Source organism: Cynocephalus volans, chromosome 17 (genome assembly GCF_027409185.1).
Source record: "Cynocephalus volans isolate mCynVol1 chromosome 17, mCynVol1.pri, whole genome shotgun sequence".
In the NCBI taxonomy this organism is placed as follows: Eukaryota; Metazoa; Chordata; class Mammalia; order Dermoptera; family Cynocephalidae; genus Cynocephalus; species Cynocephalus volans.
Genome location: NC_084476.1, coordinates 7129843 through 7145753, shown reverse-complemented (window position 1 = coordinate 7145753; position 15911 = coordinate 7129843). Strand labels below are relative to the sequence as shown.

The 15911-nt window shown below is 42.7% G+C and overlaps 1 protein-coding gene across 3 annotated transcripts in view; it reads left to right on the top strand.

Annotated features, from left to right (window-relative positions):
- Window positions 1-15911, top strand: part of ABL1 (ABL proto-oncogene 1, non-receptor tyrosine kinase) — a 145282-nt gene that overhangs the window by 96915 nt on the left and 32456 nt on the right. Inside the window, exon 1 of one of the 3 annotated variants that reach the window (XM_063081853.1) lies at window positions 4691-4814. The exons of 1 other annotated variant lie outside the window; for it this stretch is intronic. In XM_063081853.1, coding sequence (XP_062937923.1) covers window positions 4736-4814 — 79 coding nt within the window. In that variant the 5' untranslated portion in view covers window positions 4691-4735. Of the gene's footprint in view, window positions 1-4690; window positions 4815-5142; window positions 5159-15911 lie in introns of those variants that run through there. One more of the 3 variants, XM_063081854.1, reaches the window with a different exon arrangement.

Genomic DNA, 15911 nt, shown 5'->3' with positions numbered 1-15911 from the left:
CATGTGTGCAACCTGCACACTACATCCTGGGCCTCAAATGGGCCCTTATTAAAGATGTAGGGTGTAAAGTTTGTGTTTTGCCACAAAGCTGTGGTTGCAAACATTGGCTTCAGGATTAAAGGTAAGTCTCTCTGTGACATTTGACCTTTAGTTGCTACTCCTACTCCATAGCTAGTGTTTCTTTTCCTTAATAAGACAGATTGATTTCCTTGTCCTTTGGAAAACCTCCAGTCTCAGCTTTCACTCCCCCGGACTGTGTTTTCTGGAATTGTTTTCACATATCACCTTCATTAATTTGAGCTCTTAGTCCCAGTGAGACATAGGCAGGAACACAGACCCTCTCCTGATATAGAAAGAGTCCTCTTTTGCAAATAACCATAGCTACCATTTATTGAGCACCTTCTGTGCATTGGGCACTTTCTATATGTTGTTTCTAATCTTCATAACCCTGTGAGATAGCTATTCTTATGACTACTTCCCATTCTACAGATGAGAAAATTGAGGCTCTGAGAGGTGAAGTTTCTTGCTCAAGCCATCATGGTGAATGGCAGATCTGAGACTCAGAACTAGGCTTGTTCTCATTCAACATCCACTGTGTTGCCTCTTCCTGTTGCCTGGTTTGCCCAGGCCAGAGTCACCAGGCCTTTGTGACATGTGATTTGTTCTTTTTGTTGTGGTTGTTTTTTGGTTTTTGTGACATGTGATTTGTGACCAACAAATAGTGCTGTCTGGCTGAAAAGGTGTGAGACTTAAACGGATGCATATGTGTCCTTACATAGTGGCAAAAATGGATAGATTAATATGATCTTCTAAGCCATCTTATCCTTTAATTAGGCACATACTGGACCCACAGACCTGGAGCACTTGGCAGGCTCTCACTGGACAGTGTTTGCAGAATGAGAGGAAGTGGGTTTTGTTGGCACATGTGTGTGAAATAGCATGCACATACCTCAGGATCTTTGCTGTTCCCCCCTCAAGTTATCAGCTGGGCTGGAAAAGTGAAGGGGTCTGTCAGACCTGTGGTCATCTTTGTGGGGGTCCCAAACGAGGCCTCATGTCAGATTCACCTGTCTCCTTACCATCCTCATTCCCACCCCAATTTTGCTGTTCTTCTACATTCTGAATCCTGCCTCCTTCCTGTGACCCACTTCTGTGGTGACTGCCTGCCTCCTCCCCCCTTTTTTTTAATAGGATTTGAACTCTAGATTTTTTAAAAATTTAATCTGTCTCCTGAAATCTTCAGAGAAGGGTCCTGTTTTGGTAACTTGTTCTGTATTTACACACTTCTTAAATTCAGAAATTGCTTTCAAATGAATAAATTTTAGAAATATTCACTCCTGTTTGTTTTGTTCCCAGTGAAAACAAGAAGCAACTCTTTCCTCTTCCAGAACAGTGGTTTTCTGACTTATGAATGCACACACATCATCTGGGGAGCTTAAAATTCAGCTCATTCCTCATATTCTGATTCCATAGGTCTACAGTAGGATCAAGAATCTGCATTTTAAGCCAGCAACCCAGGTTATTGAAAACATGTTGTCCATGGACCACACTTTTATTATTATATATATATTTTTTTCTTTGGTGGCTGGCCAGTGAGGGGATCCAAACCCTTGACCATGGACCACACTTTCAGAAACACTGCTCAGATCACATACTATAATGTAATTAAGGATTTTGATTCTTTCTTAATATTCTTAATATATTTTAAAATATTCATAAGTAGCTCTAATTTCCTCAATTATTTTCTTTTAAGACATATTTTCCCAACAGTTAATGATTTTTATTTCAACCTCTGGTCTTGTTCATATTATCCATCTTTTACCTAAATTGGAAATTTTATGCCATTTTGGAAGTGCAAGGCCTTTCTACCTTACTACCTCCAGCTATGGGAACTTAGAGAGAATACTTCCCCTTCCCCTCTGCCCTTCAGTTTCCTTCTCTGTGAAATGGAATTAAACTATACAAAATTCACAGGATATGTTGTGAGGCTTAAGAGTGCCTGGCATATATAAGGTGCACAGTAAAAGTCTATTCCATTTCCAAACTGAATGCAACATAGCAAACAAGTTAATTCACAGTCTTTTTCACTTTCTTTCTTTCTTTTTTTTTTTTTTTTCCTTTTTCTTTTATCTTTTTAAGTTAATGGCTTTTAGGTTATAGGTTGATTAGAGGGATTCCTTCTTGGGCTTTTGTTCCCTCTGGTAAGAAGATTGAGGCTCTCCTTTATTTGCTTGTAACAGAATGCTTGTTATATCTTGCATATGAGTTTTGAAAGCATCAAAAGCTGGATCTGGAAAGAATAGTCCAGGTTTGGTATAGTATTGTATAATTTGGCAATATTTTCAATATTCTTTGCTACTGATTCAGAGTATTTTGCCAGACCTGTTGATGCATGATTTTATAACTAGATTTCAAAATGTTTGGACACAATTTATAAGTATTACTCATTTTAAGAGGATTTAAAAGGATAAGGTCATTTAGACTCAAGAATATTAGTAATAGCCATTAGCATTTTAAAATAAACTTATATCCCAATATGAAGAACAGCACATGTGAACAAATATCTGAGCCTGTATTAAAGATTTCAAAAATGCTTATTAATATTTAATTCTTGGCTGCCGGTTTGAATATAGCCCTTTAACCTGAAATACTATATAATGACAGACTTTATTATAGTTTGTTCCAAGGTCCTTGAACTTTCCCAAATGGCAGCAAAACAGACAGATATTGTATTTTTTAGCTTGTTTGTATTGGTGGCACCCTTTTGAATGTGATTTTTGGCATTACCTGTGGAGGTCGAAAGATTCAAGACAATACCAAACAAGTTAGTAGTCATTACATGCAGGCTTTCTAGCAGAATGAGTGTCTCCCAGAATTTAGAAAGCATCCAGAGTCACTGTACCTGTCACCTGGTGCCCTGTAGCCCAGGTGATAACAACTGTGTATTTCTCTGACAGTGCCTTCTTGGGTGCTTGTGAGGCCTGATCTGGTACCATGGTATTAGCAGTAGGTCCACTCAGTCGCAGTAAAAATACATTTTGTATGTTCATCAGAATTTGGCAGGATACCTCTGAAAAGTTAGTGACATCCTGGCTGAGAAACCCTATGATATCCACTAGTCACATCCAGTCCAATCTTGAATTTTTATGTGCTGTTTTTGGTAGACCTAAGTAAAGATCTTGTTACTTAGCCATTCCTGGTGTACTGAAGATACCCAGGTTTTTGTCATTACAAGAGGCTATAAAGTAGCCAGGGTCTCTTAACCAAGGCTTTCTCTGAAACATATAATGACAACCTTAGTTATTTTACCAAAGGTATAGGTATCCAGTGCTTTAATCTGTTTGGAATGTATTCCTGGTGTGAAAGGGCAGCCTAAACCACTGGTTAAGAAGCTGATCCCTGGAGCCAGGCAGACCTGGGGTGAGTCCATCTCTGCCTGTTTCTAGCTGTAGGACCTTGGACAAGTTGCTTTACTTCTCTGAGCATCAGTTTTTTACCTGAAGAATTGGGACAATAATTCTATTTTCCTCACAGGATGGTTGTGCGAATGCAACATGGCAGTGAACGTGACATGCTTCCCACAAGAGTCTGGCATATAGTAATAGCTCTTATTACTCATGTGCTGTAAGATGTGGGACTAAGTTCTTCTCCTTGTTGCAACTTAGTCATCTGACACTATTTGTTAAATAAATTCCTTTTCCTGTTGTTATTGGAACATATCTGATTTTTCTTAAATTATTTGGCATGATTGGGTTTCTTATGGTTTTCCACTGATCTAGATTTCTGGATTTGTGCCAGTAACACATAATTGTGATTATTGCTACTTTACAATATGTTATAATATTGTCTATGATCAGTCCTAATCAGAGTTTTAAAAAGATTTGAGCCCAGCACAGCAATGGAATGGATTTTAAACAGTGGTACTCCATGGCACTTGCCAGAGGAGGGAGAAAGTTCTCTAAGAAAAGGAGGCAGTGAAGGGAAGTAGTCCCTGCCTCCAAGGAATTGTCCTTGTGGAGACTCCATTCCCCTTACTTTGAATTCACATCCCTTCTGTTTGCAACCTTCTCGTAGTCTGGACGTGTGGTTTGACCAGTGTTTCCCTTATTTGTGGGGCTGTCATGTGGGTTCCTCCAACTCTCTGACTCTTCCTTCCTCAGACACCCACTTCGTCGGCCTTAATCACACACAGTAAGCTTGCTGAATATGAGTGAGTCCAGTATTGGTAATCCCAGAGGAATCTGCATTTCCACCAGCATTCTCGGGGCATAGGGTTTGCCTGGCACCGCGCATGGTGGAGCTCGCCAGAGGCGGTGCAGACTGGGGACGACTCACGCCACCGTGGTTCCTAAAGTGGAGATGCGCGCGGTTCCCAAAGCGGTGAAGAGCCGCGCGTGCACTCCCCTGTTAAGTCCGAAACGGGCCCGGATTGGTTTTGGAAAGCAGCGGCGGTTTAGGGCCGGCCGGGCCTTGGGGACGTGGGGGAGGTCTGGGCGCGGCCAGGAGGGGGTTAAGGCGGCGGCGGCGGCGGCGGGGGCGGGCCTGGCGGGCGCCCGGCTCGGGCCTTTGTTAGCAGGCGCGGCCCGGCCGAGGCAGAGACGCGGCCGCGACCATGGGCGGGCGCGGGCGCGCGGGGCGGCGGTGAGGGCGGCCGGCGGGGCCGGGGGCGCCCGGGGGGCGCGCGGGCCGAGCCGCGGAGGGGGGCGCCGGAGCCCGACGCCGCGGGCGCGGGAAGATGTTGGAGATCTGCCTGAAGCTGGTGGGCTGCAAATCCAAGAAGGGGCTGTCCTCGTCCTCCAGCTGTTACCTGGAAGGTAGGCCCGGCCCGCCTCGCCCGCCTCCTTCCCCTTCTCCCTCGCGGCGGCCCCGGGCGCTGCGGGCCGAGGGGCGGGGGCCGGCCTGGGCCTGGGCCTGGGCCTGGCGCGCTCGCCCCGGGAGCCCACGTCGTGGTGGCGGGGCGGGGGCGGTGTCACGGGGCCCCGCGGGTGGACCCGAGAAAGGTTGGGAAAGCCAGCCCCAGGCCCTCACGCCCTGCGAGCCCTGCCGTGGCGTTTCCAGCGTCGGCTGGGAGTTGTGCGTCGGTGAGGTCGACCCTGCTTGTGAAAACCGTTTGCACTCAGCATCGTGAACAGACGGAGCACGGCTCTACCATTTATGGGTACAAAATCTCAAGTGATCTTTCTAACCCCTCCCCCACCCGGTGTTATCTACGACCACGAAGAGGTCTCAGGAATTCTCTCCCGACCAAGGAAGGAGCAGTGACACCAGAGTGGAAGGAGGCGTCTTGAAAGAGTCCAGCGAGGGTAGAGGGGTCGTGCCGGGTTCCTTCGGGACAGCTCAGAGCCAGGAGCCTTTGCCTTCCTTCCACCAACTCTCCTTTTCTAGCTCCAGCTGTTTTGGGTTTTTTTCTTTCCTGTTACTTGCTTTTAGTTTTCCATGTAGTAGGATGGCAGTGGAAAGTGGATTGGGATGCTGAGTGGCGGTCACTTTTGCAGCTTCTCGATGGGGCGTGAAACTGACCTGATCTGGGACTGGTTGTCCCAGACTCTTGCCTCGGGCAGAAAGGCTAATTGTGCTGCGGAGATGTAACGGCGTTGGATTTGTCTGTTTTCACTTAGAACTTAAAATGGGGTTAGAAATGCACAGCTCACTGTAGAGCAGGAGGATTCCTGCGATAGTGTCACGGGCGCTGATGTTTTTCTTTTTAGAAGTGAAAGAGGCATAAATAGAGGCCTCATTAATTCTCTAACCCGTTTTTCTTTTCTTTCCAACCCTTTAACTTGAGGGTTTTGACTCAAGTCATTTACAGCTCAAACCATAACCTGCTCGCCCTTGCCACAGGCTGTCCTTGTTGTTCCCCATCCCTCTCTGGGATTTCAGGGAGCTCATCCAGATGGAGTGGGCTCACAAAGTCTAGCATTTGGAGGAAGGACATAGTTTATTTGTCCCTAAAAGTTAGCTTCTGAGCAGCCAAAGCCGTCTTCGGTTAATACATCGCTTATTTTTTCCAAGTTGCTCAAAATTCTGAACACATTCTCATTTACATCTGTAACGAATTAGTGTTAGGCATTATCATCTCCATTTTGCAGATGGATGCCTAAGGCGGAGATGAATGGACTTTTGTAATGGCAGAGCCGGAGGAAAGTTTAGGTCACAGCTTTGCCGTGACATTGTTTTGTTTTCCTGGGGTGAACTAGAGATTTAGTGTGAACCTGGCTGTTTTAAGTATTGTTTTGGAAAAATACTCAATCTGAAGGGTCTTGAAACAAATTATAATGTTGACACTCAAGTCTCCGAAAAAACAACAAAAAAAGTACTCCTACAGCAGACTGCCTTGGGTTAAGGCTTCATCTAGGAAGGTGTGACCCTAGGAATTCTTTCTTCTCATTGAGTTTTCCTTATTTCAGTGTTACATTTAATTAGAGAAACTAAATGGAACTATTGTTTTGTAGTTGAGAGAACTTAACAAACCTCAGTGATCTTTTCCTACAGACTGGAAGGGCTATTTGTCTCTTGGGAAAAACAGTTGCCAACATCTGGTTAAGTAATCCAGGCTTTCCAGTTTTAATGACATCCTAAATCAATCAATCAGTGTATTGACACACACTCAGGACCCCAGGCATCCCAGGTCAGGGAGAGAATTGAGTAAGATAAGTTTTCCATTGTTCTAGCAAAGAAGGTTCAGCCATAAATGCAGTTTGATGGTACATGCTACCTGCCACTCAGACCCATCAGTTCAAAGCAACAATGGTAAACATAAAGATAGCTAGCCATCATTAAATGCTTATTGTGTGTCAAGTATTGTTTTAGCACTCCATATGATCTAATATACTTATTTCTCATGACTGCCATATGATTATTTCCATTTTATAGATGAGGAGACTGAGGCACCAGAAGATTAGATAACTTGTCCAATGTCACAGAGTTAGCAAGTGGTGGTTCTGGGATTTGGACTCTTGCTGTCTGGCTCCAGAGAGCCCACTCTTAGCCATCCTGTGCCCTGTTGACTGTGACCGTTTGTCTCCTATGAACAAACTCCCCAACCAAGGCCTGAAATAAAGATAGTCTCTCTTTTAGAAACTTAATACTGGTAAAATGATTACATGTGCAGTAGGATTCATTTTTTAAGTGGATATAAAAATACCTGTACATAAATTCTAAAAGATTATGTAGTGAAAAGTAATTATTTCTCTAACCCAGTTGCCCCACAGCCCTCCCCACCCCCCACCCCAGGCAGTCACTCGGGGTTCATGTGTGTCCTTCTGGAAATATTTTATGCATTTATAACATTTGACTTTCACTCCCCAACTTTGTGTAAATGTATGTTTATAGCAGTATGTATTCACCATGACCGCAGTTAGCTTTACAATCTTCAGTCCACTTTGAACACTGAATTTTCTGATTATTCCTTCCCCTTGGAAATGTGAAAGAAAACATGAACACTAGCCTGTTGAATTCTTTTTTTTTTTTTCATTTTATTTTTACTTGTTCATGTGTTTGTATTTACGTACATTGTGCATAAATATTGTCCCTGGATGTGATAGTTCTTTACTGTGGAATCAAAAACTAATGTCTGTGAAGTGAACTCTTCTTGAACCTTCAAAATTTATTTTAAGCGCCCACTTTCAAACTCTTCTTTTCAGCAGTTGCCTTTCAGCAACTGCTTTATGTGGTGCCAGCTACACAGATAACACTTTTAGAACTTGTGCTTTGGAGAAGCTTATACTTTCTAAATATTCTCTTTTGAGGTCATCAAATACTTCTCTTGTTTAGTAACAAGAAACTCTGAGGCTCTTTCTGTTACCTAATAGAAGGCCAGTCAGTCCTTTTCATTTTGGGTCATGTTAAAATTGTTGAGCATTTCTTATGTGACAGGCCTGGGCACTAAGCACATCATGTACACCCTTAAATGCCCACTTAATTCTCATACCAGCCCCAGTTCACTCTGGGTGGCAATACTTTTGAATTTGGAGTCAGGAGGTCCCAGTTTTCATCTGACCTCTCTCAGCTTCTGTTTCCTCATTTTCCTCTAAGACAGACAGATCATCTTCTGTCCAGCCCACCTTAGAGGATTGTTTTGAGGACCTATGAGAGGTTCAAGGAAAGCTTTGAAACCAATAAAGCTAAATGTATGTATTTATACTAACATGAGTTTCCTTTGAGATGCCCTTAGGTCCAGGCAATGTTATGGTCACTGTGAGTGTTCCCAGGGTCCCAGTCTCTTGTGTAGGCAGACAGCTCCAGAGCCAACCATATTCTGGGGTGGTTTTGGGCATGTTGCTCTCAGAGCCTTGGTGTTCTTATTTCTAGAATAAGGCTCATAGTAGTCCCTACCTCATTGAGTTGTTGAGAGATTTCATGTAAATCGTTTAACACAGAGCCTGGCAGGGAGCAAGAGCCTACACATGTAAGCTGTTGCTATTTAAAAAAAATATTTAGCAGTCTAAAAAGGTGGCTTTACCAATTTCCTGATGGCAAAAGTGATGATAGAATTGAACTGAACCCACCCATAGTTTTTCTTGTTAATGAAGCATTTGTTTCCAAGTTTGTTTTAATGCATATGATTAATCCTTCCTGTCTTTGGTTCTAAGCTGAAAAATATCTTCCCTTCCTCTGACTCTCTCTTAGTCCCATAGTGAATATTTTAATTGTGTAAGAAAAATCCCCACTGGTTCAGGGTTGGCATTTTATTTCTCCTCCCCAGAGGCATAGCCCCAAACATGTGAAAACTGAAAATCTCATGCTACTTATTGCCTTACTGTAAAATCAAGTCATTGTAATTTTGCCAGTATAATCACTGATCTGGAAGTAGAAACAGGAAAAATTATCAAAGGATGTTTTAAAAATATATAGCAAGACAAAGATATATTGGGACATTAGAAGAATTTAACTTTTCCTCGAAAATGGATCATAATAAGCACACAGAAGAATAATGTATAAAATAAATTCTTAGGTTTTTTCTTTCTTTTTTTAATGGAAAATTTAAAACCTGTATGAAAAGCAGACATCATAATGAACTCCCTTGTATTTATTATCCAGCTTTAGCGATTATCAATTTATGATCAATCTTGTTTTCTTGCACAGTGAAGTTATAGTTCCAAAGCCATTAGGAAGAAGAGCTTGCTAGTTAGTTACTTTTAAGAATGTAACTTTGTCCTGGATGAAGAGAACTGTTACTCTCTCAGAAATTGGTTTTCAAGTCCTTCTTTCTTAGCCCACGCCATAGATACTTTGTTACACTGTGTGTGTTGGGTGATGGTGATAAGAGAAGACAGACAGATAGGAGGAGACAGAGAAACAGGTGGGAAGTAGAGAGAGGGCGAGGAACAGAAGATGAGGAGGGAGACAGAGACAAAAAGACTGGCTGAGATAGGAAAGGGAAAACAAAGATAGGGAAGGAAGACGGAGAAAGGGGGGGATGGTTGGTGGGGGCGGGGGCAGAGAGAGATTCAGAGAAGAAAGAGCAAGACGGGGGTTGAGGGGCACGTGAGACTGTGAATGAGAGACACAGGCAGATTGATGGGCAGGTAGCTGATGGGGGATCACTGGAGGGAAAGATGGGTAATGTCACATCTCTGTGTTTGCATTTCCTTCCCTCCAAGTGTAGTAATAACAAGAGTATCTGATAGGGTCATGGAGATTCAGTGCAGAAAAAGTGCTGACACTCAGTAAGGGATCAGTAAGTATTGGTTATTATTCTATCGCATTAAGTTGCATAAACTTTAACCTCACCACTCTTAACCAGTCCTCAAATTTAACTAATAGTATAGTACATTGAATACCTTAAAATTGTGTTTAAAGGTGGGAATAAAATTATGCATTGCTTTGTGGAGCCAAAATACTGTGTGCGCATGCGCACACGTGCTCTGGCCAGGGGGCAGGGGGGTAACATTCAGTTATCCAGATTAGCAATAAAAGTACTAATGGCTGACTAGACAGTTTGGGAAATTGCCTGCCATTGGGTGGCCCAGTTAGTCCAGTGCCTCTGGTCTAAAGTGACCTAGAAGTCCATGAAGACATGTTAAAGAAGAAGAAATGTGAAATGAGGGCTTTCAAACCATCCCGTGGCTGGCAGCAGAAGGGGAGGCTTTTCAGTCTCTTGCAAAATGGCCTGTTGCAAATGGCCAATAAAAATGCTTGTGTGGTCAGCAGGCTCACTGCGGACAGTTTGTATCTATAGCCAGTGCAGGGATTCCTGGAACCTTTCATGGAGGCATCCCAGGATCTCACCATGCTGTCTGCCTGTAGGAGTCTATAACAAATTCTGTTTCTTTTGAAAGCATAGAGAAATGTGTTTTTATCTTACAACTTATTTTAGGATCTCAACTATGGTTTATATTTCATTCAAAACAAATCATTGCATCTCCTAGGCCTTCATAAAGGTTTTCCTGGTCAGGTTGCATTTGTTTTTCCTCTTTACTGTCTGTCTTTTCTGCTGTTCTTATTAGGGGTTAACAGATCATTAAGGTGCACTTTTTCAGTCATGACTTAAAATTTTTCTTTGTTGCTTAAGACAAGTGCAGGGCGTTCTGCATCTGAGTTCACCTGGCAGTGTTATATGTGCTGCATTACACGAAGCAGGTGCCGAAGACTCTGAGAGAAGAAGACTTGGTCTCTGCCCCGAAGGAGTTTACATTATTGTGGTGACAACAATAAAAGGAGTCATTGCCCTGTAGTGCAGTGCCTTAGTGCCAGCTGCCACAGCCAGCACTCATGCAGAAGCTCTCTGCATGCAGTATGCACTGAGCCCTCCTGACAGCCTGACCAGGTGCACACCATTGACTGCCCTGTTGTGCAGTCAAGAAACAGGCTCAGAAGTGAACATCTTCAAGACAGGGGAGTGCTAAGATTTGAACAAAACCTGTCCACCCCAGAGCCCACGCTTATTTTGCTACAAGGGATGTGCGAACAGATTCCTTACTATGTGACGGATGCAGGGTGATGAGAGAGACAGGTACCAAGTATCCTGACAGGGTGAAGAAGTAGTAATCAGTTGGGGGCGAGGCAGTGGGGAGGAGGAAGGACCAGTTAGAGAATGTTTACTGGAGAGGTGAGACCAGGAGGATGAGGATAGGCTGGGACGGGCCTGCCAGGGAGAGTAAATGGCCCTTGTCGAGGTGCAGTCAGGTGAGGCAGCAACAGGGTGTGTAGGGGGTGGGGGGTAGACCACCAGGAGTTTTGGGAGGGTGCAATGGGGCCCCTGAAGGGACTTGTGTGCCTGTTGTGGTGGTAGGAATAACAACCCCAACCAGTTCTGAGGGCCTGTGCACGTGCTTAGGAGCAGCATGTCCCTTGTTAGCTGCAAACTGCCAGCCATGCTGCAAGGCACGTGGCGTTCTGATGTTGCCCCATGTGACACTGTCAGTAAATAGTGGATGACCATTGGCAGGCAAGGCCGCCTCCTAAGCCTGTGCTTTCTTCTGCCTCTTGGCCAGCAACCATCACAATGGGATTTTAAGGAGAGTGACCTGGTCAGATTTGCATTTTAGAAAGATCCCTCTGATGGTGGGTAGTATGGAGGTGGAGAGCTCAAAGCGGGGAGACCAGCCAGGGGTGTGCTGGGACATGGAAAGGACAAAAACGAGGAGAGATTGAGGAGAAGTGCCAACACGAGGGGCATGAACTGAGTGACCACAACTCCAGCCCCCGTCCTGGCATGGGTATGAATGACAGGTGTACAGAGTGTTTTTTGAAGATGATGGTGTCTCTCCATTTCCAGTAATCGTAGACTTCTTTGACAATAGATAGAAGGTGATAGAAAATTTCTTTTATTTTTTTTGCTTTTAGGTTGAAGGAGGGAGACAGGGATTGTGTATATTCTTCAGTAAGGTTAATATTTGGACTGTTGATAGAGACAGAGGTTAGGATGGAGAATTCTGTTTTTTTAAAATTGACCAGCTAAGAACATATAATGTAAAAAGATTCCAGGGAAAATATTTAAACCTTGGGTTAATTTAATCTTAATTTTTTAAAAGGAGGTTTCTCTAGAAACCTATTTAATTTACTGCCTATAATAATGCCCATAAGTGGAAAGTAATAAAACTGTATTTATTTTAAAATAAAATTGCATAATTTGGACTTCTCACTAATTTATACCAGCCTCCTTTTCAGGCTCCTCTCCCTGTCAGATTACTGGGGTTTTACTCAATCAAATCCTTAGTGCAGGAGTTGTTAACCTGGAAGACCCTTGAAGTCTGGGATAGAATTCAGGGCCTTGATGTCTTTGGATGGGAAAAAAATTAAAACTTTGTATTTCGCTAACCTCTAACTAAAATTAGCATTTTCAAGGCTGGCCAATTAACTCACTTGAGAGAGCGTGGTGCTGGTAACACGGAGGTCACGGCTTTGGATCCCCATACTAGCCAGCTACCAAAAGAACCCCACGAAATGCCCCCCCTCAAAATTGGCATTTCACTTTTTTAAGAACATAGGTTACAAACCACAGTATGATTAGCAGTACTTGTGACTCTATTTCTAGTAGAAATCAGACATTTTCATATCACATAACAGTTGTGATTATTTACACTCATCACTATTTCAAAATGACAGTAGATATCATTGGATCTTGTCATTTAATGTGTTGAAAACGAAGCATATATTTAATGCATTAATAAAGAAGTACTGTATCACAAATGAATTTTTAAAAATATTTTGAGGCCTATTTCAGCATAATGGTTTTCCTCTGTAATCCTCTTGTGTTTGTTCTATTGGATTTACAAACTTTATTCCTAGGCATCACCTGCCACTGGAAGGGTCCACAGCACAGCACAGATGAGGAGCCCCGCCTTTGTGGTCTTGCTATGTCAGGCTAGGCTTGGGTCCCTGGTTAATCCTCCCTCCCTTACCATGTTGTTCAGGGTCCACCCACTTCCTTACCCCAGTGAGCTCGCCCCCTTGTCCTTTACCTTATAAATTCATCCACAGGACAGCATTTGCATTGAGGCAGCATAGGTTCTTATTAACTGTGTTTCTCCCACGAGGAGCAGAGGCCGCGTGGTCACTCTGCATCGTTACCACCCTGCCCCGCCCCTGCTCCCCAACAGCTTACATAGTGTTTTAGGGTGCTGGGGAAATTTTGCTCAGGGTGTGAAGTTAATGCCAAGGTTGTATTTAGTTTAACTTGTGATTTTTAAAATAATTTTAACTTCTGGTGAAGGTATAGATTACAAAATAAAGGACCGTGTAGAATGTAGATAAAATGACTTTTATCAAGTTCAAATTGTGGGAAATAATACTTTTCCTCTAAGCTCATATTGTAAAAAGTTGTGTGAGACTGACTTGAGAATAGTCTGAGCATGATCTCATCAGTTGGAACAGAGTATGAAATAGAACACGAAGCCTTCCCCCTTTTTAGAAGGATCTGTTTTATAGATTTTTAAATTATAGAGATTCCTTGAACTGGAGGATAATACTTAGGGAGCCACAAAGGAAATAAGAATAAAGCAACAAGGGTTTAAATAGTTGAATGTGAGCAAAAGTAAAGGGAATGTTGTCACATCTGACACATTCCTGCCCTCTTGCCCCTCCCCTGCACTGAAATGTCTCCAAGAACCTTCCGGAGAGCCCGTGGTGTGGACAGTAATGAATGCCTCATAGCTGGCTGCTCTGTACTCTAGAGGGAACCATGACCTTGGGCTTAAGTGCCAACAGGAAGGTGGGAAGCTTCCCGGGGATGTTTTTCCTGGAGGTGAAGTCTCCCCTCCCATTGGGACTGTGAAGTAGCCAGCTGCTGGAGTTTATGAGCATTTTACTTCCCTTACTGTTTGCCAATGTTGGGTTCAGCAGCAGCAGGCCCTGGAAGTCTAGACCAGATAGGCTGTATCAGAGAATCTTCTGTAAACATTTTTGATCAATGACTCAACAATTTTGAGAAAGGATTGTTTTTATATAAAATGGTCTTTAAATTGTACATTAAAGACCCAGACCATTTTCTTAAAATACTGCCCCAACAAGGTAATCATGCACAGATCCAGTGAATGTTGTGCATGGTTCTTATCAGATTTTCAAACAATCTGATACTCTCTCTCATAGCTGGAGCCATAGCTCTTTAGAGGTTTGGAGGCATTTTTTAGATGTGACCATTCTTAGTGCTCAACTGGCTGATTTATGATGACTTTTCCCAAGTTTTGTTGGTGAGTAGAAACCTTTCTGTTAACATTATGACAAAATAGCAAAATGGTTTTAAGTGGGGTAAGAGGTATTTTTGAAGATCCAAATCTTAAGTATATTTAAAATATGACTCAGGATGTCACAGAAAATGTTTACTAAAAATATTTAAGAATAATAGCAGATGCTAAAATTTATTTCCCAAGACAACAATGGCCAAAAGATCCGCCGGAAGAACAGAAGAGGGGTGCAATTTTGGTCATCTTTTTTGAATGAAGCCTTTGAGCTTCTTTAGGGGTCTAACTTCCTGACAGTGGGTCTGGCAGAAATTTCGTGTCTTAAGCAAGAAAAATTTAAGTATATTCTGCAACTTTGGCCTTGTAAGTTGCAATCGTTTTTAAGGTTGACGAGCATAGTTCACTATGAAATGAAGCAAGTAACTTGGCATTTATACATTGTGAGTCAGTTTTGACATCAGCCTGGATTGGGAATTGACTAGAAGGTTTTGGTGTTGGACTGTGGCTACATTTCAGTGTCTTGATCCAGAGGCATGCATGAGCAATACTTCCCTTTGGGCTTTGGCCATTAATTTGTGGAATAGAGCAAGAATTGGAGAGGAAAATTGAGACTGCCTTGGATTGCCTGACGTCCTGTTGAATCAAAAAGCAGTGGGAGGCCCTTTCCTTCCTAACAAAGGCCTCATCCCCTTGCACAGAATTCCCAGCATCTGTCTTCATGTTAGGAGCAGTCCCACTCTAACACATACTTCAAATGGATGGTCACCTCTGGGCGGGTATCTGCACTCTGCTTATTCCAGGTGCTTTCCAGGCCACTTCCTCTGATTATGTAACTTTGATCAAATCCAGATGCTGCAGAATGTTTGATAGAAGAGGTCAAATGGCATTTGAGAAAAAAAGCATTTCTGTATTCATGACTTTGGTTTAATTTCCTGTGTGGGCCTGGACTGCCAAAGTTGTATTCACATGGCCACGAGGTTGAGACGCTAGAGGGAAACACAGGAATACTTTTTCAGGACAACTTGAGGAGGAGCCTTCCCCAGTGTACTTTTTCATGTTAAATTATCAATTATATACGTATCAGTTAGCTTCCATTTATGATAAGTTTTTCTATTTTTGTCGTTGTTTTCCTTTTTTTTTTTTTTTGGACCGGTAAGGGGATCGCAACCCTCGTCTTGGTGTCGTCTGCACCACGCTCAGCCAGTGAGCGCACCGGCCATCCCTAAATAGGATCCGAACCTGCGGCCTCAGCGCTAGCAGCACCATACTCACCCGAGTGAGCCACAAGGCCGGCCGTTGTTGTTTCTGATTATTGAAAACAAACATTCATTGTGAGAAATATGCCACAGTATAGAAAAGTATGAAGAAAATTTAAAACGCTTGAGTTAACTACTGTTAACTGCTGCTCACATTTTGATGTATTTCCTTCTGGTCTTTTTTCAATTTTCACCCAATTGGGTTCATGCTATATATGCTGGGTTGTGATATAACACTTAATATATTAGATGAGTGTATTCCCAAGCTATTAAATATTTTTTCCAAAAATATTTTGAATGTTTTTTTGAGTATTCTATTTTATGGATGGCAAATAAACTAAATTATCTTGTATTGTTAGATATTTTGTACTTTTCCTTTTCTGTGCTGTTATTTAAAATCTGTATACAAATCATTGTGTGGATCTCTTAGGATAAATTTCTAGAGGTGAATCAAAGCTTGTGAAATTCTTTAAGGACTTTTGGTTTACATTCCAGTTGCCCTCCTAAAATGTTACAGCAATGTATATATGCA